The sequence below is a fragment of the Phoxinus phoxinus genome (assembly GCF_949152265.1).
Source record: "Phoxinus phoxinus genome assembly, chromosome: 1".
In the NCBI taxonomy this organism is placed as follows: domain Eukaryota; kingdom Metazoa; phylum Chordata; class Actinopteri; order Cypriniformes; family Leuciscidae; genus Phoxinus; species Phoxinus phoxinus.
This window is the reverse complement of record NC_136876.1, coordinates 30,428,129-30,450,145: the sequence shown is the minus strand read 5'-3', so window position 1 is coordinate 30,450,145 and position 22,017 is coordinate 30,428,129. Positions and strand designations below refer to the sequence as shown.

General features: G+C 37.6%; 1 protein-coding gene across 1 annotated transcript; it reads right to left on the bottom strand.

Moving 5' to 3' along the window:
* Positions 1–53: 53 nt before the first annotated feature.
* On the bottom strand, positions 54–9,651 carry dlx4a (distal-less homeobox 4a). The gene is made up of 3 exons (XM_079613947.1): positions 9,148–9,651; positions 7,887–8,080; positions 54–584 (listed from the first exon to the last, which is right to left on the bottom strand). The coding sequence occupies exons 1-3, from the start codon at positions 9,449–9,451 to the stop codon at positions 330–332; spliced, it is 753 nt and encodes a 250-aa protein (XP_079470073.1). The 5' UTR covers positions 9,452–9,651; the 3' UTR covers positions 54–329.
* Positions 9,652–22,017: the final 12,366 nt, after the last annotated feature.

Sequence of the window (22,017 nt, the reverse complement as noted above, 5' to 3'; positions counted from 1 at the left end):
AATAAACTGATAAATAGGCTTTAGAGGTTGGAAGCTTTGAAATAGACATTCAAGGCAGTCAGACAATGACATTTTATTAAATTTACAAGAGTTTACAAAATCCAAGTTTAGGTTAGGCTGTCTATTCAGTCTTTAAAAAAAATCCACCACAAAAACCTGCAAGAAAAAAAAAAGAAAAAAGCCAGCAATGTAAATCTTCATGATGAAAACACTGGGGAGGAACTTGAAGAATGTTTGGCTGTGAGTAAACCGTGCTAAAGAGTGCTGTCGTGAACTGGTAGAATCAGTAGAGGGGATCTGGATGCTCTGAAGACTGTCCTAAACCCCCATCACATCATCTGAGTTCTGGCCATTGGGTCTTGATGATGACCAGGGTACCAGTGTCCAAAAGAGTTCATATATCCTCCAGAGTGGATGGGGGCACCTTTGGTTGACATGGAAACATCCCACAAGGGCGGCATTCCTGGTGAACACGTTGGTCCGGAGGCAGAAGCCGCTTGAAGGTGTTCTCCTTCCGGTCCGCTTGAGCCATGTTTCATGATCTTTTTGAACTTGGAACGCTTGTTCTGGAACCATATCTTTACCTGCAACATTTGCATTTGGATTAGAATTTGTGCTATCATCTATTTAAATGCATAGTTTAAAACTCATTTTTATTATTCATAACACATAGGCCGAGAGGAATGGAAGGAATTATCAAAATATATGTAGAACAATAAGCACTTTTCGTGGAGGATATGTGTATGGTGACGTTTCAGACATTACGGGATTGTATGTTCATAACAGTTTATTTTTTTAACCGCAAACTTTTTTCACTGTATGTAGGCCTATGTATTCATCTTATGTGAAAGTACTGTGAAATTTTCATTTTTAAACCACATTTAGTGTAATATGGTAATATGGTTTTTTCTCCAAAAAAATCTTGGAGTCATTATTGATAGTTCTTTTAAATTAGAGAAACAAATTAGTTCAGTAGTTAAAACAAGCTTTTTTCAGCTTAGACTGTTGGGGAAAGTAAAACTATACCTGCCGCAAAGTCAACTAGAAAAAGTTATACATGCCCTCATTACAAATCGCTTGGACTACTGTAACTCTTTATACTATGGCTTAGATCAGTCGTCTATTCACCGTTTACAATTAGTACAAAACGCAGCCGCCCGCCTGTTGACAGGGAAAAAACGGTTTGATCATATTACTCCGGTACTGTCATCCCTCCACTGGTTGCCTGTTGCTTTTAGAATCCATTTTAAGATTTTATTATTTGTTTTTAAATCTTTAAATGGATTAGCACCGTCTTATTTAGCGGATTTGCTGACTATGCACACCTCAGTCAGAGCACTTAGGTCAAATGACGATCGACTTCTAGACTGTCCTAGATCTAGATTGAAAACCAGAGGAGACAGAGCATTTTCTGTTGCAGGACCTAAGCTATGGAATGCTCTCCCCCTCAATATTAAGGAAGCTAGCTCTATTGAGTCATTTAAATCGCTTTTAAAGACTCATCTTTTTGAAAAATCTTTTAATACAATATGAGCTGTGACGTTGTGATGTTTGATTGTAACAATGTTTATATGTGTTTTAACTATTACTACTATTATTGGGACATTTTTACCTTTGTAATTTCTCTCTTTGATTAAATTAGCATGTTTTTATGTTTGGTATATCTGTACAGCACTTTGTGGCAGTAATGACTGCTTGGAAATGTGCTTTATAAATAAAGTTGACCTTGACCTTGACCTAATATGTTTTCTTGTTAAATACAGATTTTCACAGTAAATTGTTGTAATTCATACTTTTTAAACAACAGTAAGTTTGCTTTACAGTAAAATTACATGTTGTCCTGTTAAATGTACTAAAAATTTTAGTATTAAAGGTAAATTAACTTAAAGGGATAGTTCACTTTAAAATGAAAATTCCGTCATCATTTACTCACCCTCCAGTTGTTCCAAAGAAATTCATACAGGTTTGGAACAACTGGAGGGTGAGTAAATGATGGAATTTTCATTTTAAAGTGAACTATCCCTTTAAATGAACAGATTTTAATTGACTATTTTTATGTTTTCAGCTACAAATACTAAGATTTTGAGTTGTAGCCTACTTTGTATGATTAACTTTTACAATATCAACCACAGGGTGGCAGCGCTTGAATTGTTTTACTGAGTTATGACACTGATGTCAGATTTGCTTTCAGAAAAGCTTTGATTCTGCATGAATTTTTGTGGTACAACAGGGCTTCTGCCAACACCAGCACGCCTTCAGCTTGCTGCAAGTGAGAGGGGGGGAAAGCTCTTTGGATGCAGCAAAACTCCAAACATTATTACTGTTATTTGTGATCAGTCCAACATTTTTTACCCAGAACTCTCCAGCACAAACTCGTGCATGCCTTTTCAAGAATATATGATAAAAACAAGTCTTGATATTACACTCAGGGTTTTTACTTTCTTAATTATGTGACCATAATGTGGAAAATTCATGCTAATTTACAATGAATTTTTACAGTGACACCCACAGAGCTTTAAACCCGTTCTATAATAAGACATAATTAAAGTGATGTTTTCCAAGAGACTTTTAAGATGGATTAAACCCCAATTACCCTTTTAACAGTTTTCTCATGCACACTTGACACCCAAAATAATTATTTTAATTTAGACTTTTATGTGATGTTCCTCTTGCCACATTTTGAACACCGCTATCATGTGGTGATGCCTTTATTTTTATCCCTAAAATCATATCCGCATGTATTATTATTATCATCATCATCAGAAAATAGATGAAATGAGCCGCCTGGACTAAAAGGCTGGAACAAGTGCCAGCGGCAACATTCAACACTCTTAAACTACTGCGATTCAATTGCTAATTAAAAGTCTGACACTGCAAACTGGCCACGCACACCTCCACATAAGCACACATCTTCAAGTTTTGATATGTGGGTCTGTCTGCTGAACAGATAATCATCTGTCAATGTCTAGGAGAAAGCGATAACACTAATCAATGAAAATATGATTCATTTACTAACCGAAACAAAAGGATTGTATTGGAGGATGCTTAACACAAAATAATTTGATTTTTAATTAATAATGCTCATATAAGTTTAAGATTTAGGATACTATTTAGTTCACTTCAGTGTATCAGAATTTATTACATGTGTTCATAGTTTTATATTGTTATGAGGGATAAAGGGGCATACCTTGGTTATGGACTGAGAATAATCGTTGAGACATTTTTTATGGCTGTTATGATGTTAATACAGACTCAGAGTAAAATGAATAAATAAAATTCAATCTAAAAAAAATAACTATTACACTAAAAAAGTTGCTGCTTTAAAATATTAATCAACTTGGCTGCTTAAGTCATTTCAACTTAAACTACATTAAACTGACTTTAAAACAACTTATAAAAAAAGTTTAAAATTGCTTAACTTATTTTGATGAGCTAAAGCAATGTAAAATCATATGTTGTCATATCTCACAATATATTAAAGGAAGATCAAATGCATTTAACCAGCACAAATGATTAAGTAATTTGAGAACATATCTCTGTTCATGAAAGTTCAGAGAGTTCGCTTTATGCATTACCTGCTAGAATTACAAAATACAAAGCATTTAGTGACTTCAAATGTATGCTCCTGGTTATCTTCAGGTTGTGATTGTAATGAATCAATCGTGTATTCAAATTATTCAGGCAGAAAAGCTGATCATTTTTTTGGAAATGTTTACCAATTCAGAGCATAAATGCTTCTTTTATACTTCTTTTAAACCCACTAAATAAACTGGCTTATTTAATTTATCAACTAACAATGTGGAACGATGGACATATATAAAACAGGAGGCTTTTTTATATTTGTTTTCTGAAAGGAAATGAACAATCCCACCACAGTTTCGTTTTCCTCACATCTCAAATCATGTATTGTGTTTAGCATTATGGCTGAAGTGACATTTTAAGCATAGTTTTACTAAATAAAAGCTTGATTGGAAAAATTATTCACATTTAGGGCTGGGTATCGATACAGATGTTCCAATTCGATTCGATTTCGATTCGCAACCTCTGAATTCGATTCGATTTCGATTCTCGATTCAATTTTGATTCTAAATTCGATTTCGATTCCCGATTCGAATCAATGAATATAATGAATATAATACAAATCCTTTATTTATTTATTTTTAAACGGTGAACATAAGTTTACGAGTGGTTAATTAATAAAAAGAAATAGAGCCACAAACCTGTATATTAAACTTTTTTTATTTTAGATACTCATGGCTACATTAAAACCCAACTTCAAATGCATACAATGAATAGACAGGATTTTGATGCAAGATGAAAAATTGATGCTGAAAATTAGACAAGCCAGAACAGTCGCATGGAAAAAAAATCGATTTTTGGCCTTTGAGAATCGATTTTGAATCGACCACATTTTAAAAATCGATTAATCGAAAAATCGATTTTTTTTTTGCCCAGCCCTATTCACATTTATTTAATCTCAAGCATGTTTTCACCGACACTTTTTTACATATCCATGCTAACCAAGTAGATTTTAATTTGATAAATATTTATTTGAATCAAAATAGTTTCTAGTGGGGAATTTTTTTTATAAAAATGTATCAATTATTTTCAGAGCATAAATGTTGTAACAGTTTTTGCTTCACTTTCGCTCTTTGTTTACATGATCATATTAGTATTATACTACATATTTTACAAAATACAAATACAAACCCAGACTTTCAATCTGTATTCAATTGTATATATTACAAACTATATTCAATTCTTCATAAAATTTGAAAAGTATCTAAATAACTGGAGGCATGGTTTTAAAAAAGCTTTTAAGACTGTTTTAATATGACATTTATATTCCAAAAAGAAAAAAAGCTGACATCTGGTTTTTAAGAGGTGACTTGTATTTTTAATAAATCATAATAAAGGGCCCGTAGTTGAAGAAGCAAAATTTTACTAAAATGTGCTTTGTATGTTGTCAGTTAGGCTTCATGTGTGGGTGGATGGTTTGTCATTTTTCGAAGCTTTGATTAAGTTACTGAATAGGGTGAAGTCGGGTGAACTTGTCCATCGAGTAGCATGGGTCACATACTGTACGGTTGGAATAGAGTGGGGTGGAACAGTTATAGATGAGTGTCCTGACATCCTGTTTGCTAGACTTTTCTATTAGATATATTTGTATGAGACATCTATAAGTTAGATATTTCATATTATGATTCATTTTTTGAAAAATATGAATTTTTCCTAAATAACAATTTAGTCAATTATTATATTTCGCTGCCCATTTGAACTTAATCCCTGGAGATGTTTTGATGGTTCCCTTCAATAAATCAGTTTTCACACGTTCACACAATAACAATTATGATTGAGTTTTAATATATTTAGGTTAGTTCGGTTGCATGGACAATACTTGTAACCAGGCACTGAAAGTTATTAAATGCTGCTACTGTAAATAAATATAATACAAGAAATAATTACTAAATAACTTTAGTAAGACAGGATTTCAGAAATATTGATGCTCAAAGAGAAGAGCATATATAGAAAAATAAAAAATTATTTATGAAGCTACTGTCAAAAAATATGAATGATAATTTAGACTCAATGTGTGTGCCCTAAGCCTAACCCCATGTTGTTGGAAGGGAACTGTAAGTATAGGCCTGCTATTAATCAAATAAATTATTTAATATAAATCTGGACAACATTTTTTTATATTAAAGACATATTCATGCAAACTCCCTGTTAATATAAAAAGACTGCTTCATGTGAAGAATTATGGAACACTGCAGTTAACGCTGATAGTTGTGCTATCAGAAAAAGAACAGAGCTACACTACAACATATCCGCACTGCAGTGAACTACTATCCCATATATCTGCACTGTGCATTCATAGATTACCATTTGTAGTCTAGGCATATGTAATAACATACGTGGCTGCCAAGCTTTTGACTATTGGAGCAGAGTAGAACCTGTCATTGAAGGAGGAAGGGACTCGTTCTCACTTTTTTGTCTTGTTTGTGAAATTAGGAGTGAAAATTTGCAGGGCCAATTACTTGCACAAGAAATATTATTAAGAATAGCCAACCCCTAACGAAAAAGAAGTTTATTAAAGTGTGCTATCAGCATACTTCTTTTAAATCAAGAAAGTGTACTTTCCGTCTTCTTCTTATGTACTTCTCAGAAATAAAATTGCACTTAAGTATACTTGACTTATACTAACAGAAATGTCTAAATATTTGGACTATAAATGTACTAAAAAAAATTATCAATATAAACTTTTCTTAAGTATAATTATAATAAGTATAATTAAGTATTTTTGTAGCCTATTCTTGGCTTGTAGTTGAGTTTACTCTTTTGATTGAGTAGCCTATTTGATTATTTTTTACCTATTTAAGTTTTACATACTGTCTAATAAACTTTCATTGTTTGAAATTATTGATTTATAAAGAAAACAGATTAGTCCCTAATAGTGTAGTGTACATAGAAATGTACTTCAAACATAGCATACTCTTTCCCCTCCATGTTTTCACTGTCATACGGTAGGCGGCGCTATTACGCATCTTCAAGCACAGAATCTCCCCATCAAACACACACAGGTGAAGAATAAACAAGTGATAGAAGTTTGCTTACGCAAATAAAAATAAAAAAACGCGATCATCAAACATTAAACAACATATAAATCAAAACTACCTAACATTATGAACTTACCCACACTCAATTGTTGATAAAAAAGAAAAGAAAAGAATGCACAAAGCTATAATAAATGTTCTTATTTTTAAATGGAAAGAGTAGCTACCGTTTCAAGTTTAATTTTCAAGTTCAAAAATGAATACCTAAATATAGGAACATAGCCTACTTAACGTGCAAAAATAATAAATAAATAGTAAGCTAAACTGAGTATGGTGTTATGTGCACTTAAAGAAAACTTACAAGTGTAGGCAGTATAAAACTATTAAAATAGTTTACTGAGTGTGCATCAGGATGTAGCCTACTTTTGTAGACTACAAGTAAAATAGTAAACTACAATTAAGTTCAGGTGTAGTAGGCTACAGATAGCCTACAGTACAATTGGAAACGTAGGCTAGTTGTGAACTAGTTGTACACTTAAAGTTCACTAGTTAGGCTATACACTTAAAGTAGCCTACACTTAAATGTATACTTTTTTATATAGGCCTACTAAACGTTGGGCCAATTTAGTCCCAAGCAGTATTGAAATAATACACTTACAAGTTTACTACTACATTGATATTAGTACTTACTACATAAAAGTATACTTAAAAATACACTTAAACATTAAGAAGGTATCCTAGCCTACTTCATAAAATGAACTTGAAATTAATTTATTGAGGCCTAATTCTTTTTCGCAAGGGAAATCATACCTCAAAGTTGTTTATGAGTCTATTGCCTATCATATAGGCTACATTCCGTTGCATGCATAGCTCCCAGTTATCGTTTCAATGCTATATTTACCAACATTTAGGCCTATAAATTAAATTAACATTTCAATAGCCTAATAATGGAAGAGAGGCCTACAATTAATGTCGTTTTTTTCTTCTTCAATATATTATTTCGTTCCTACTCTGATAAGTGATTCGATGCTCTCGATAATTTACCATATCGATGTAGGCTAATAGTGGAAACGTGGCGCAAAGATTAAATGCACTTTACGCTCCAACGTTCTGCTTTCTGGTTTACATAGGCTATTGGAGACTTCACATTGTTTGTATTGTTCTAGACTATCAACCTTATGGTATTTAGAAAAATAATAATAAAGACCATTCATTTTTATTATAAAGCAACTGTCTTTTGAAAACTTTTGAGAAGCATGCATACTATAGGCCTTGACGGCGTAAATAGCTTTTTTTCCTTCTTTAATTTAGTGTTGTCATGTGTAGGCCTACCTGTGTTTGTGTCAGACCCAGTTTGGCCGCCAGATCAGCGCGTTCAGGCAGCGCGAGGTACTGGGTCTGTTGGAAGCGCTGGTTGAGCGCCTGCAGCTGTAAGCTCGAGTAGATCGTGCGCGGTTTGCGAATCTTTTTCCCCTTTCCGTTCAGCCGTATTTCTCCACTTTCAATTGAACTTTGCTTCTCGGAATCTTGATTAAGAAAATGAAATATGACATTATATAGCCTAATAAAAGGCTTATAATAATATGAATAGGCTAATACTAATACTAATAATAATATCAGAAGTAGAAATAGGCTAACTGTTAAAAATTACAACAAAATTGTTAAATAATTTCTCTAAAGTGTAGGCTATTCTGTCAGAAGAAAACCGCAATACAAGACAATTTTGTCAACTGCATACAAGACAATTTCGTTAGCATTTATGTAATTGTCATTTTCTCTAGTTGGAATCTCGTTCTGAAATGTCAGTGAGAACTCTTGCGTATTTTGAATCATTTTTCAAAAGTTTCTTTTAAATAACATGGTCAAATTTCACGTTATTGGAAATGTAAAAAAAAAAACTATAATTAATAAAAGGTTGCCATATGAAGACTAAACCATCATTTTTGTCTTAGTCTATTTCTTTTTGCAATCCGTGTATGTGTGTGTGTGTGTGTGTGTGTGTGTGTGTGTGTGTGTCCGACATTTACTTGATTTGTTAGGTCATTGAGGTCATTACAATAATCCATATTGCGTAGTAGGCTACAGCAGCCAGTAAAGTAACAGCATAATACAAAAATGTAGCCTATACATTTAGAGTTGGGAAAAGCAAAAGCAAATATGCTCACTTTTAAAATAATCGTTTAATCCGTTCATTAGTTAAGTTTGTGATTTAACTATGTAGCCTATCGTAGCCTATATTTTCTCTCTTCTGTCTACACTGGGCTTTAAATACGTTCTCTTTATCCAGGATTGTTTAATTCTATGGATTGTTGCAAATGATTAGCTACTTGACAATTTAAACGTTTTAACACGTTATTGATTACTAGGCCTATTGCGTTATGGGTTAGGTAGCCTAATTAAATTAGGCTAAACACAAATTTAAAGAGCAATATCAAGTCTAAATCGTGCGGTTTTTCTCTTCAGAAAACAGGATTATTCTAATGCAGTTAACTAGGAATAGCCTAATTAATTTTCTCAAAGCCTATATTAGAACGGAATAGCAATAGCCTACGTTTTTAATCGAATTTTGTGGGTGAAGGAAAGCACACTTTACCTGCATCCTCCACTCTTGAATGAGCGACTGCGCTGTTGTGCTGATAGGGTAGGTAAGCTCCGGGGTGATGATGGGCGCTGGGATAGTGGTAAGTGAGCGGACGGCCGTACGATGCAGCGCCAGAAGAAAAGGCCGCATCGTACTGCGAATGTGCGCTTTGATGCAAACCGTGCACCGGATAGTGCGCGTGAGACACACCGGGTGAATGCTGCTGGTGAGACTGGTAACCGTGACTGAACTCCAGAAATGCCGATTTTGAAGGGTCTGAAGCTACCAAACTTTCAGACAGTGAAGTCATAGTCATTTTTTAGAGTTATGTCCATTAGACCGGTGCATCATAAAAGTATCATCTATTTAGAAGAGTCATGTGATTTCCATCCCTTAAAGAAGTCCATTAGAGACATCCATGTCCGTGAAATCGCGAGGCGCATGAGTTTGCTTTCGTTTTGGCAGTGTATGAAGTCTGTGAAGTTCATCTCAACATTCCCATCACATACTGAAGTTAATTTCCAGCAGTGAGAACGCGCTCTCTTATTGGTCGCATGCGCCGTCCGCGTCATTTCTTAGAGGCGGTGACGCCAGTGTAACATGTAGGCTAGACGAAACATCGCAATTCCCACGTTTTAAAAGTTCCCAAGATTTAAAAATTAAACGTTTGCTTCGTTGGACTAATAGGCTACCATTCTGTTTAGTGTGAAATAAATAAAACAAAGTATTTGGAAACTGTTCTCAAAAAAATAAACTCTGAACTCAGACCATGTCGGCTAAAGATGAATAAAGGTTGACAAATAAAAAATAACATTTCCGTTTGTTATAGCCTACGGTCAAAAATGTAAACTTAAATGTAAGCCTGTGGTAGGCTAATACCTGACAACTGTGGTTGCCATAAATGTATCGTTGTTAAAGAAAGAGAAAAAAAGCTATCATTTTGGGACTGTACGCTATGTCATTTAATATAATCTTAGCTAATAACCTCTGAAATAAAGTATGTTTTCATCGAAAATAACACAAGTGACATGCAATTGCCCGCCAAGAAGATTTAATCCAAACTATATACAACTAGGCCTATGTGATCATTAGCCTAAGACAAAACACCACCAGCTGGGTAACACATTAGCTAAAAGCAAGAATTATAAACTTAATAACATAAAATACAAAATAAACATTATTTTCTACATAAACAGAATAAAAATAAAAAGGCGATTTTAAAATATAGCCTATCTGACAAGGCCTATATGGCCTAGTATTTTTTTTTACTTGAATATAATTTTAACAATAATTTTAAGTTCTCTGTAAATTATGGACCTGATTCAACATTTAGCCTATATATAGCCTATCCAATCCAAACAGTTAGCCTATTAATTTTTATTATATAGTTTATACAAATATTTTACAATAAAATTACAACTAGCCTACTGTCTTTTAAAATATTTTCTCATGATAATTTAGTATGCAATTTTTGTTAAATTAGGCTACTCGCGTTAATAGTTTCGACAGACGTGTCTAAATCCGATTCTGTTATTTTAGCCACAGAGCTTAACAGCTTTCAAACAAATTATTATTTGATAAGGAAGTCTGATAGACAAGACAAAGTGATTGCAGCATCCCACATATCCACCCTTTGATTTCCGTTTAAACTCATTTTTATCGTGGTTGAGAAAAGTTGGAAAGAGCCGCTATTGATGCACAATGTTTTTACATGTTTTGGTTGAAGGGCACGCGTTATTAAACCAAAATAGTGACGTGAGGAGAGAATTATACAAATTATAGATGCTTTTATCTTGTGCCAACATTCCTCAACACACAGGTACATCCAACCGTCACGACACGCCCAGCCTCGATGCCTGCCGATCCAGACAGTCCTTACAATGCTGAAACCTGACCTTGGCCAAACTCGAGGAAACTAATTGAGGAAAAACAATGCTTTTTATGTTAATGAGATTTGTTTTTCACGATGTATTACAACACTACACTGGAAATATGACAACATGTGTTTTTACATGCTTTAAACTAAAAAATAGTCAGTTTAATGTAATTTAGGTTGAAATGACTAAAACATCCACGTTGATTGTCCTACTTAAAAATTTACGGGAGCAACTTTTTTTTTTTTTTTTTTTTTTAACAGTGTAATAAAAGTAGAGTTTAATAACTGAACATTTAGATTTAGCCTACAATGGTGTTGAGTTCAGCAATAGGCCTACAGGTCATAACCCTTTATGATTGAGGAAGCACTGCTTTAACAAATGTGACAAAAAATGAGAGAAGGGAGAGAGAGAGATAAGCAGAGAGAGTTTGACAGAGATAAGGCCACAATACGAGAAAGAGAGGATAGTACGAGATGCACAGAGAAAGAAAGAGAAGTGTAGCTCCATCAGTCTGTTATTATGTACATGATAGATGGGAACAAAGCAAGCCCCTGAAGTCATAACACACGGATATGCCCTCACTTTGGTTTTCATTCACACTGGGGGAAAAGAGGTTAATAACAATACTTCTTGTCCTAGGCCAGACTAGCTGGCGTCGTCACTGTGTGTCTCTCTTCTGGTGTGTATGTATATTTCTGCACTCTGTTGCCAAGATACTGTGTATTGTGTGTATGTCACCATATGATTTGAGGGCAGGTGATAATGTTATGGCACTGTTTCACTGACTTAAGCTGAAGACCAGTGCTGACAAATGTTCTCTTGATGTAAACTAGGCAAACTCTATGGATGAGGAAAGAAATATGGACCAGTAATGGATATACACAGTAAATGTTCAGGAGAAGTTTAGCCTATTTTTTGGAACATATAGTTTGCTTTCAAATATGTTAGATAAATTAGATAATTGTGTTAAATTGGCAGGCAATTCAAGCTCTTTGAAGTTTGTTGTAATTATCTAAGGTGTGTATAAGTTGTCCATCAGTTAGTCTAATGATTTCTTGTATAAGCAGATCCTAAACCACCAAGAAGTCTTGATATAGCCTAGCCTTCATACAATTCAAAAGTCCCTAAAAGTCCGTTCACAGTTGCAATCTTTCCTACTGTCAGTTAAAAAATGAATGTAATCGTTATCATGTAACCCTCCTACCTTGCTAAATTATTTATATCATTATTTCTTGAGAATATATTTGTCCTCTTCAGTAGCCTAGCCTATAAAACGAAGAATTCTCCACTCTGGAACGCGAACCATAAATGGAATTTAAACATAAACCGCTTCCGCTAACACATATATCGCTTGACCCATTACTGGGTGTCCAAACCATTTTAAACTTTGAACCAAAATTCTATTTGGCTTTTGTTCTAATTTTTTTTTTGTCGCGGATGATACAATGAACATAGACAATGAAGAGACTCGATTAAAATGCGCATGCTTCCGCGTACCAACTGACTAAATATAGGCTACTTGCCACTTTTTCGCCATATAAAGATCCATAAAAAGGGAAGTTAATTGTATGAGTTTTATAAAGATTTTAATGAACGTTTGGCAACTCACAAATCTAAAATTATATTCTTCTATAATTATAATGCACGGAACGTCCTCGTTTATATGTCATATGTCATATATTTCTGTCAAATATTTAGGCGTACTCGTTTTTACGAGGTAGAGGTCTGCAATCACAACTTTTCGTTTTCAAGACAATACAGGATGTTCTTGTGAACTATTTCAATTCGAATTATGATATTCACATAAATATGAAACAATCCGGCACCTTTTAACTCAGATGTAGCCTAATTATTATCAGATATAATTATTAGGCCTAAACAGACTTGAACCATTCATTGGCTAAATAATATTATTAATTTTATTATTTATTATTATTTTTAGCAAGAATGTTTAAGTGAAAATGTTTGTTTAATGTTGTATTATATACTGTTTAAAGAGTTAAATTGTGAAGAGTGTGGAATGTAAGAATTAGAGTTTTTGAAACGTGATAAAAAAAAGTAGGCCTATAAGATCATTTGCTTTGTAAAACATATTTTCTAATGCAGTCTGCATATGAATACAGTAAAGTGTTTATGACACAAACAGTTGTATGCAAGCATATCTGGAGAAGTTAAGTGGCTTCATTTTGGAATGGGTTTTTAATGTTTTCAGCATGAGCTCTTTAAGAAAGCAAAAAAATATAGTTTTAAGGTAGGCCATTACAAGTTGAAAATGTATCTACCCAAAGCACGTGTTTGAGTGATTTAACCTCTTCTTCTTTACTGTGTGATTTGTAAGTGTAAAAAAACAGCTTCTGAGTTACATATAAATAATTGCTCAGATAAATAGGAAATATTGAATGTAATGTCTTTTGAAATGTGTTACCATAATGTAAATCTAGAAAAAATATTATCGCTATGAAATACATAATTTTGGAATGTTAATCTTGCTTGTGTTTTGTTTTAACAATTTGGATTTTTTTTTTTTAAGTTACAATTTTCTAAACCTTAAATTTTTCTCCTGTCCGCAGTGAAAAAATATGTGCTGTCTTTGAAGTCTGATATTACTGATCCTTTTCCAGCATGATTGGAAACTTTCAGTGCTAACAGATCATTCCAATGCATGTCCAAAGATTGTTTGATGACTGAGTTTATCATGCAATTGTCATGTAAACTTCCTTAAAAATCCGTTTATGTAGCACTGTGTATGACCAAATGACTCTGAAGGATTTTCTGACCCTAAACATGATGTCTAATAGCAACAAGTTAAATTCAACCTCTGACACAATAATCTTTGACCTCAATACGCAACAGACTTGATTGACCACAATATAAACTTTTTCTGGAGTGAATGCGTGCCTAACTTTCCCTGTTAATGGCAATTAGTTTGAACAATAGTCCAGATATTCCGTCTTGTCTGGGCTGAATGGTGAAAGTGAATATAAGAGATATCAGCATTTGAGATTGACCCCCTGATCCTGCACCTCACCAGTATCTCCGGTGCCTTTGCCTGTCAAATTGAAGTGCTTGATGACCGCGTTTCAGTCAGTGAATGGGTTTTAAACTTGCTGCAGGGTTTTGGGTGGTTTAAGGCACTGTTCAAGCTGGGCGGCACACCAGAGAGACAGATTGTCTCCTTCTGTCTGGCGGCTGCCAGCAACATCAAAGGTGTTGATGTGAACTTATTTTGTCTTTGAACATTGCCGAAGTTTTCTCTACCTTACACTGGGTGCTCAGCTATTTCTGTCTTCTCTCTACCTCTCCGTGATCTGCCATCTGGGAGCAAGCTCTGGCAGGTCTACCCAAGCCCGAGGCAGCATACGGAAAGAAAAGAGGGAAGTGTTGGTAGATGTGGCAAAGCAAGGCTGCATGTGCTGGGCACAGCATTTGGGTAAATGTTCTGACGTAACAACTTTGGGGATAGTGATGACCATATGCATCCATCCATCCATTCTGACATTCGTTCCATCCATCTTGTTTTTCCATCCATCCATCCATCGAATCTTTAATCATTCCATCTATTCGTCCATCCATCAATCAATGCTGATGTTCCATTCATCCATTTCATCCATCCATCCATTCAGCTATTCCATCATTTCATCCATACATCCATCCTATTGACTTTGGAATGGCGGGTGCCATCTTGTCTGAAGACACAGGCGCAGCAGGCATGTCTATGGCTTGGTAGGCCTGACGTGAAGAGGCTCAGACTTGGAGGGTACTGTGGTGTTGCGGGGCTCCTCGTCCGCAAAACCTACAGTAAAAGTTGAGCCGCTCAACAGAAGGGCATGGCCTATATTGGGGGCCAGGGAAAAGGGACATTTTCCCCCTGGCAAACAAGACCAAACCGGTTCGTTGAGACCCACTCTAAAAATGTCGTTGAGCGTAACACCATTGAAATGTACCTGACAACAAAGTTCACAAAAGTCCTCAACATATTTCTCAATGGTGAGGTCATCCTGACAAAGGCGGAGGAGGGCAACTGTTGGGTTTATGGTTGGTCAAGTATTCTGTGAGCACGAACAGTGGTTACAAAAACAATACTTGACAAAGACACATGGCAAACATAAGGGCTTAAATACACAAGACTAATGACTAGACAATGGACACATGTGAACATAATAAAGACAATCAACCAATGACAACATGACACTTTCACATGGGGAACACATGGCAGATCACATGACTATAACAGGGGATCACATGACAGACATGAAACAAGAAGATGAAACAAAACCAAAACGTGACACCAGCCATCATATAATTGTATTGTTCACAATATAAAAAATCTCATTTAAAATTACATTTTGCATTTGCCCAAACGTTGAAGTACATGAATTGATTGCCAATTGAAGTACATTTTGTAATTTATTTTCTGATTCTCATTACTGAGATTAATGATATTTTGCATGCTGCACAAAACAAAGAAAACATTGCATGATCCTATAAGATAGAAAGGAAAGCAGAGCTGTGACTACCAGAAAGCTTTTATCTTTTCATACACATTCCCTTTTCAGATTTCAGATTTCTACAATTCCTCATTGATCAGAGCATGCATATGTTTTGCACTGTGGTACACAGTGACAACCTTGAACAGGTTCACATATTTTCTCTTTCCTTAATAAAACAATTTACAAAGTATTGTGCAAGTGGTCATTAAACAAGGGGTTAAATATACAACTGAAGCACTCATACCAAACCCTTAATTGCCAGTAAAAGCACTAGTATTACAGTGAATGTGCACTTGACACTTGATCAAGTTACAACTATAATTAGCCTATTTTCCAGGTGTGATTGTTCATCGTTTTCAAATAAAGTCCTACAGGTAATTGGTTGATGTCAATACGTGCTTGTTCATTGAATGTTCCTCTATTTAAAGGCTTGCAAAATATTCTAAATACCATTATATTTTTGGAATTGCTTGTTTGCTCCTCTGACCAGAAATAAGGAAAACCTAGAGTATAATAAAAACTGGCACTATAAATATGATTAATGAGCTTAATTATATTATATCAGCTGTTGTTGTTATGCCAGGTTTGTTCAAATTCAATATTATTGTAAAAAAAAAAAATCCACAAGCATTCAATTTTTACAGTAAATCTAGGGAAATGTCTGATTTTTTAGGTATATACAGTATACACTCCCTGTTCATGTTGGGTGAACTGCTGCTACTCCAAGTGGGGATCTCAAATGCTGTTGTAAAGGTTTTGAATGACTTCCAAGAGCCACATTTCTGTAACATTCAACTGCTCTACAACACTTAAAAGTAATCTGCCAGAGGAATGTAGCCAGGCCATTCTGACCGATTAGCCAAATCTGCTTTCAGCAGTGGGTGTGTTTGTGTCCTGAGGCTCCAGAGAGGAGACTCAAAAATGTAGGAGAAGCAAAGATGGAAGATTCACACCTCTGCCACGAGAAAACACCCAGTAGACACTTTGCAGGTGGTAAGAGCTTAATCTCCCATTACACACCCTCTCATGTACTAATTTTTTAGGTCATCAATCAGTGTCAACAAAAACGTCATGTAAGATTACAAGAGAGGAGAGGAAGATGACTCCAACTTTGTAATCTAAAAACACAAAATTCAACCACTGGAGCTTATGTTATAAAGTGTTTGGTCATCATGTAACATTAAATAATTGAACAATAACCAGTTTTCTGTTTAACCATTTTATTGTCTTTTTTGAACCATTTTTTTGTAAAGAAAATGCCAAATCGTTTTTGTTGTTGTAACCAGGCTTGGTGATCATTTCAAGAATATCTAAATCTTGGGGGAGGGATGGAGGGCCAGGCCCGTGCAGGGGAATAGGACCAGGACATTGCAATGGCGGGCCTGGGCCGTGGAGCGTCTGCGATAGTCCACGGGGCCAGGGCGGATCCGATTGTAAATAAGAACTTGTTCTTAATGACTTGCCTGTAAAAATAAAGGTTTAATAACAGCTCAGGGGGCCAGGGTGGACCAGACAGTTCGGGTGGCCATGGCGGATCAGACAGTTCGGGTGGCCAGAGTGGACCAGACAGTTCAGGGGGCCAGGGTGGACCAGACAGTTCAGGGGGCCAGGGTGGACCAGACAGTTCAGGGGGCCAGGGTGGACCAGACAGTTCAGGGGGCCATGGCGGATCAGACAGTTCAGGGGTCCATTGCGGAACGGCCTCTGAGGCCTTAATCAGGTACATACTGCCCTTCCCCAAAATTTTCTTGGGACGAAACTCTGGAATGGCGAACAGTCTCCGGCTCGGCAGACGGGACGCGAACAGTCTCTGGCTCGGCAGACGGGAGGCGAACAGTCTCTGGCTCAGCAGACGGGAGGCGAACAGTCTCTGGCTCGGCAGACGGGAGGCGAACAGTCTCTGGCTCGGCAGATGGGACGTGACAGTCTCTGGCTCGGCAGACGGGACGTGAACAGTCTCTGGCTCGGCAGACGGGACGTGAAGAAGCACAGTCTCTGGCTCGGCAGACGGGACGCGAAGAAGCTCAGGCTCGGCGGGACTAACGTGAAGAAGCTCAGGCTCGGCGGGACTGACGTGAAGAAGCTCAGGCTTGGCGGGACTGACGTGAAGAAGCTCAGGCTGAGTGGATACTATGGGTTTGCGGGGCTCCTCATCCTCAAAGCCCACAGTAAATGACGAGTCACTCAACAGAAGAGCAAAGTCCATATACTGCATAAGATTGTAGTGAGGGGTATTGGCAGGCATGAAATAGTCTATATGCTCGTCCAGTCCATAGCGAAACATATCCTTCAATACAGCATCATTAAAGTCCACCCCATGGCAAAGCTCACAAAATTCCTCAATGTAATCCTCCACTGGACGGTTACCTTGGCTGAGGCGGAAAAGACGGATTACTGGGTCCATGTTTTGGTCTAATATTCTGTATGATCCACTGGAGGCAAGCTGGTTGAGAACCTAAACGCAACTTTAATTAACAAAACGTGAACAAGCATAAAACAAAGGCATGACAAGGGATGAGAACAAGAACCTGGACAATAAACATTCAATACTAGACAAAGACAAAGGGCAAACATGAGGGCTTAAATACACAAGACTAACGACAAGAAAAGGGACACCTGTGAACAATCAACCAATGTCCACATGACACAACAGACAAGGGAACACAAGGCAGGATCACATGACTAGAACAGGGGATCACATGACAGACCAGAACAAGGAACAAGGAACAAGAAACAAAACCCAAACCGTGACAATACTTGACTTATACTGACAGAAAGTTCTAAGTATATTTGGACTATATGTACTCATTCTTTTGACCGAGATATACTTAAAAGGATAATTACGTGTTCTAAGTATACTTGGCTTGTAGTTGCATTTACTCTTTTGATTGATTAGCCTATTTAATAATTATTTTATTTAATTTAATTTTTTATTCTGTCTCATAAAACTTACATTGTTTGAAAATATTGCTTTATAAATAAAACTAAAGAAACCTAATTCTGGTAGTGTACATAGGAATTTACTTCAAATCTACTTTTACCCTTTCCCCGCCATTGACTGAATTTTCACTGTTTTATGGTTATACGGTATAAAGATATTTGGCTTTGGGCACATCCCTAAAAATCTCTTGAGAAACTACTAAAATCTCTACATTGAACAACAATCACGTCTGGCTTCATTTGATTAAACAATTGCCTTGCCAGACATCTGCTTTAGAAAGAATCATTTTTATTTACATTACACTGTCAACAAACTGTAAAAAAAAAAAATCTTTACAAAACCATTTGAGAGTCACGTGACTTTAGCCCAGAGTATTTTATACTCTGTTATCCAATCAGGGTATCTTTGTCAAAAGAAGGGATCATACTTTGATAAATTCCAGGACAACAACACTTGCCTTAAACAGGATTACTCTACAAGCTGCTACTTAAAAAGACACTTCACTTACTCAGGTTACAAAGGAATCAACTTTAAGAATTGATAAGAATTAATTCTGGGGTCTCTGATGGACTATTGTCACTATATGTCACTTGTTAAAAACTCACGAGTTAAAGGTTTAAATTTCATTTACAGAGGTGAAAAAATTATGTATAATATTTTAAAAACACATTTATATGATGATTTGAAGACACTCGAAGTCTTGCTGAGGAGTATTAGAATGCTGCTTCTCACACCCTTGGAAAAGGTCCAAAACAACACCGAAAGATACACGATGTACCTAGACTCAAACCACTGACTGAGTTGGCACTTAATTGATCAGGCGTCAATCTAATTCACACCACTGAAAAACTATGTGTCACAGTGTGTGCCTAAATACAGTGTTTTGTGTAGCATACAACTGGCATTAATCATGCAGACAATTATTTTGACAGAATTCAACACCTTGACTTTGATTTATTCAGATTGTGTGCTTTGCCATCACAATTTTAGCATACTTGTGATCTTTTTGGCCTGATATCAAATCCTCACCCATAACATAGAGATGGTGAAAGGAGAACCACACATAGGCCTACACAATACCTACTATACAGAGGCACTACATCTAAGGCCCTGTTTACACCTGGTGTTAAGATGCGTTTTGGTCGATCGGATCACAAGTAGATGAGACACATACCAATTTACCGCTAAACGCAGTGAGTGTGTGTTAGAAATCAGGAATGGTGAGAGAACATCTCGGTTACGTATGGTAACCCTCGTTCCCGGAAGAGGGAATGGAGACATGAGTCAGAAGTGATTCTGACGAATCGGGATCGCTTGCCAGTGCTTATCTACTTCGAGTGAAATAAAACGAGCCAATGCATATTGGCATGCGATAATTGCACCAGCTGCTGTGCATCGCGGCGTTCCTACGAACGTGTTAGGTGTCGCCCAGCCCTCAGCTCTAAATATATCTGTCAGCGAGGCGCCTTGAGCCAACGCCCAGGAGGAAGCAACACTTCTAGTTGAGTGGGCTCGCAACTCGAATGGGCAAGGCACGTCTTGGGCTTCGTAAGCCAAGGCGATTGCATCCAATATCCAGTGGGCCATCCTCTGCTTGGAGACAGCCTCTCCCTTCTGCTGGCCTCCGTAACAGACGAAGAGCTGATCTGAGGTCCTGAAGCTTTGCGTTCTGTCCACGTAAACCCGCAAAGAGCGGACGGGATAGAGAAAAGCTAGGGCTGGGTCTGCCTCCTCCGAAGGCAGCGCTTGCAGGTTCACTACCTGGTCCCTGAAGGGAGTGCTAGGAACCTTGGGTACATATCCAAGCCGGGGTCTCAGGACAACGTGAGAGTTGGCCGGCCCGAATTCTAGGCACGATTCGTCAAGCAGAGCAGTCAGGAGCTGACTGCAATGGTTCAAAGAGAGGTCTCTGCAGTGCACTGAGCACCAGAGACAGGTCCCAAGAGGGTATAGAGGGGGGGCGAGGCGGATTCAGTCTCCTCGCTCCCCTCAGGAACCTGACGATCAGGTCATGCTTTCTTAATGACTTACCTTCAACTGCATCGACAATTTACCAATCCACAAACTAACACACACATTTTAGCAGCTAACACACAGACTCTATCCTCATTCTCCTTGCTTTCAGAGACAGAAGTCTCAAAACTCCTTCTTTCCAGTCGCCCTACTACCTGTCCGCTCGACCCTATTCCCACTAACCTACTTCAAGCTATTTCTTCCTCTGTTGTACCCGCACTCACACACATCATAAACGCCTCCCTTCACACTGGCACATTTCCCACAGCATTCAAGCAGGCTCGGGTAACCCCACTGCTTAAGAAACCCACTCTAAATCCAGCACATCTAGAAAACTACAGACCGGTATCCCTCCTTCCATTTGTCGCAAAGACACTTGAACGAGTCGTTTTCAACCAGATCTCCTCCTTTCTTACGCAGAACAACCTCTTGGACAACAATCAGTCTGGCTTCAAAAGCGGACACTCAACTGAGACTGCTCTGCTCTCAGTAATCGAAGCACTAAGACTTGCAAGAGCCGCTTCCAAATCCTCAGTTCTCATCCTGCTGGATCTGTCTGCTGCCTTTGACACAGTTAACCACCAGATCCTCCTGTCAATCCTGAAGAGGAAGGGCATCTCGGGAACTGCACTCCAGTGGTTCAAGTCTTACCTCTCAGGTAGGTCCTTTAGGGTGTCGTGGAGGGGTGAGGTGTCTAAAACCCTACATCTAGCTACTGGTGTGCCTCAGGGCTCAGTGCTTGGACCACTTCTCTTCTCCATCTACATGACATCACTAGGATCTGTGATTCAGAAACATGGCTTTTCCTACCACTGCTACGCTGATGACACACAACTCTACCTCTCATTCCAGCCTGATGATCCGACGGTAGCCGCTCGCATCTCAGCCTGCCTGACAGACATCTCTGGCTGGATGAAGGATCACCACCTTCAACTAAACCTTGCGAAGACAGAGCTACTTGTAATCCCGGCTAACCCAGCACTTAATCACAACTTCACCATCCAGCTAGGCTCTTCATCCATAACTCCATCAAGATCAGCCAGGAACCTTGGAGTTGTAATTGATGACCAATTGAATTTCACAGACCACATTGCTAGCACTGCCCGGTCATGCAGATTTTCCTTGTACAACATCAGAAGGATCAGGCCCTTCCTATCAGAGCATGCTACACAACTCCTTGTTCAGGCGCTTGTTCTATCCAGACTGGACTATTGTAATGCTCTCCTGGCTGGTCTCCCAGCTTGCACTGTCAAACCTCTGCAACTGATTCAGAATGCTGCAGCTAGAGTGGTCTTCAACGAGCCGAAGAGAGCACACGTCACTCCTCTCCTCACGAAATTGCACTGGTTGCCGGTTGCCGCTCGCATCAAATTCAAGTCACTGACGTTTGCCTACAGAACAACCACTGGCACTGCTCCCTTGTACCTGAACTCATTACTACAGACTTATGTGCCATCCAGAAACTTGCGCTCTGCAAGTGAGCGGCGTCTGGTGGTGCCATCCCAAAGAGGCACGAAATCTCTCTCTCGGACCTTCACCATGACTGTTCCCTGCTGGTGGA

Excerpts from the sequence above, each read along its gene's own strand:
- dlx4a (XM_079613947.1), bottom strand. The coding sequence starts at position 9,451 with ATGACTATGACTTCACTGTCTGAAAGTTTGGTAGCTTCAGACCCTTCA. Across the intron at positions 8,081-9,147 it reads TTCAAGAGTGGAGGATGCAG|ATTCCGAGAAGCAAAGTTCA; the intron begins GTAAAGTGTGCT and ends TTCTTAATCAAG. Across the intron at positions 585-7,886 it reads TGGGTCTGACACAAACACAG|GTAAAGATATGGTTCCAGAA; the intron begins GTAGGCCTACAC and ends CAAATGTTGCAG.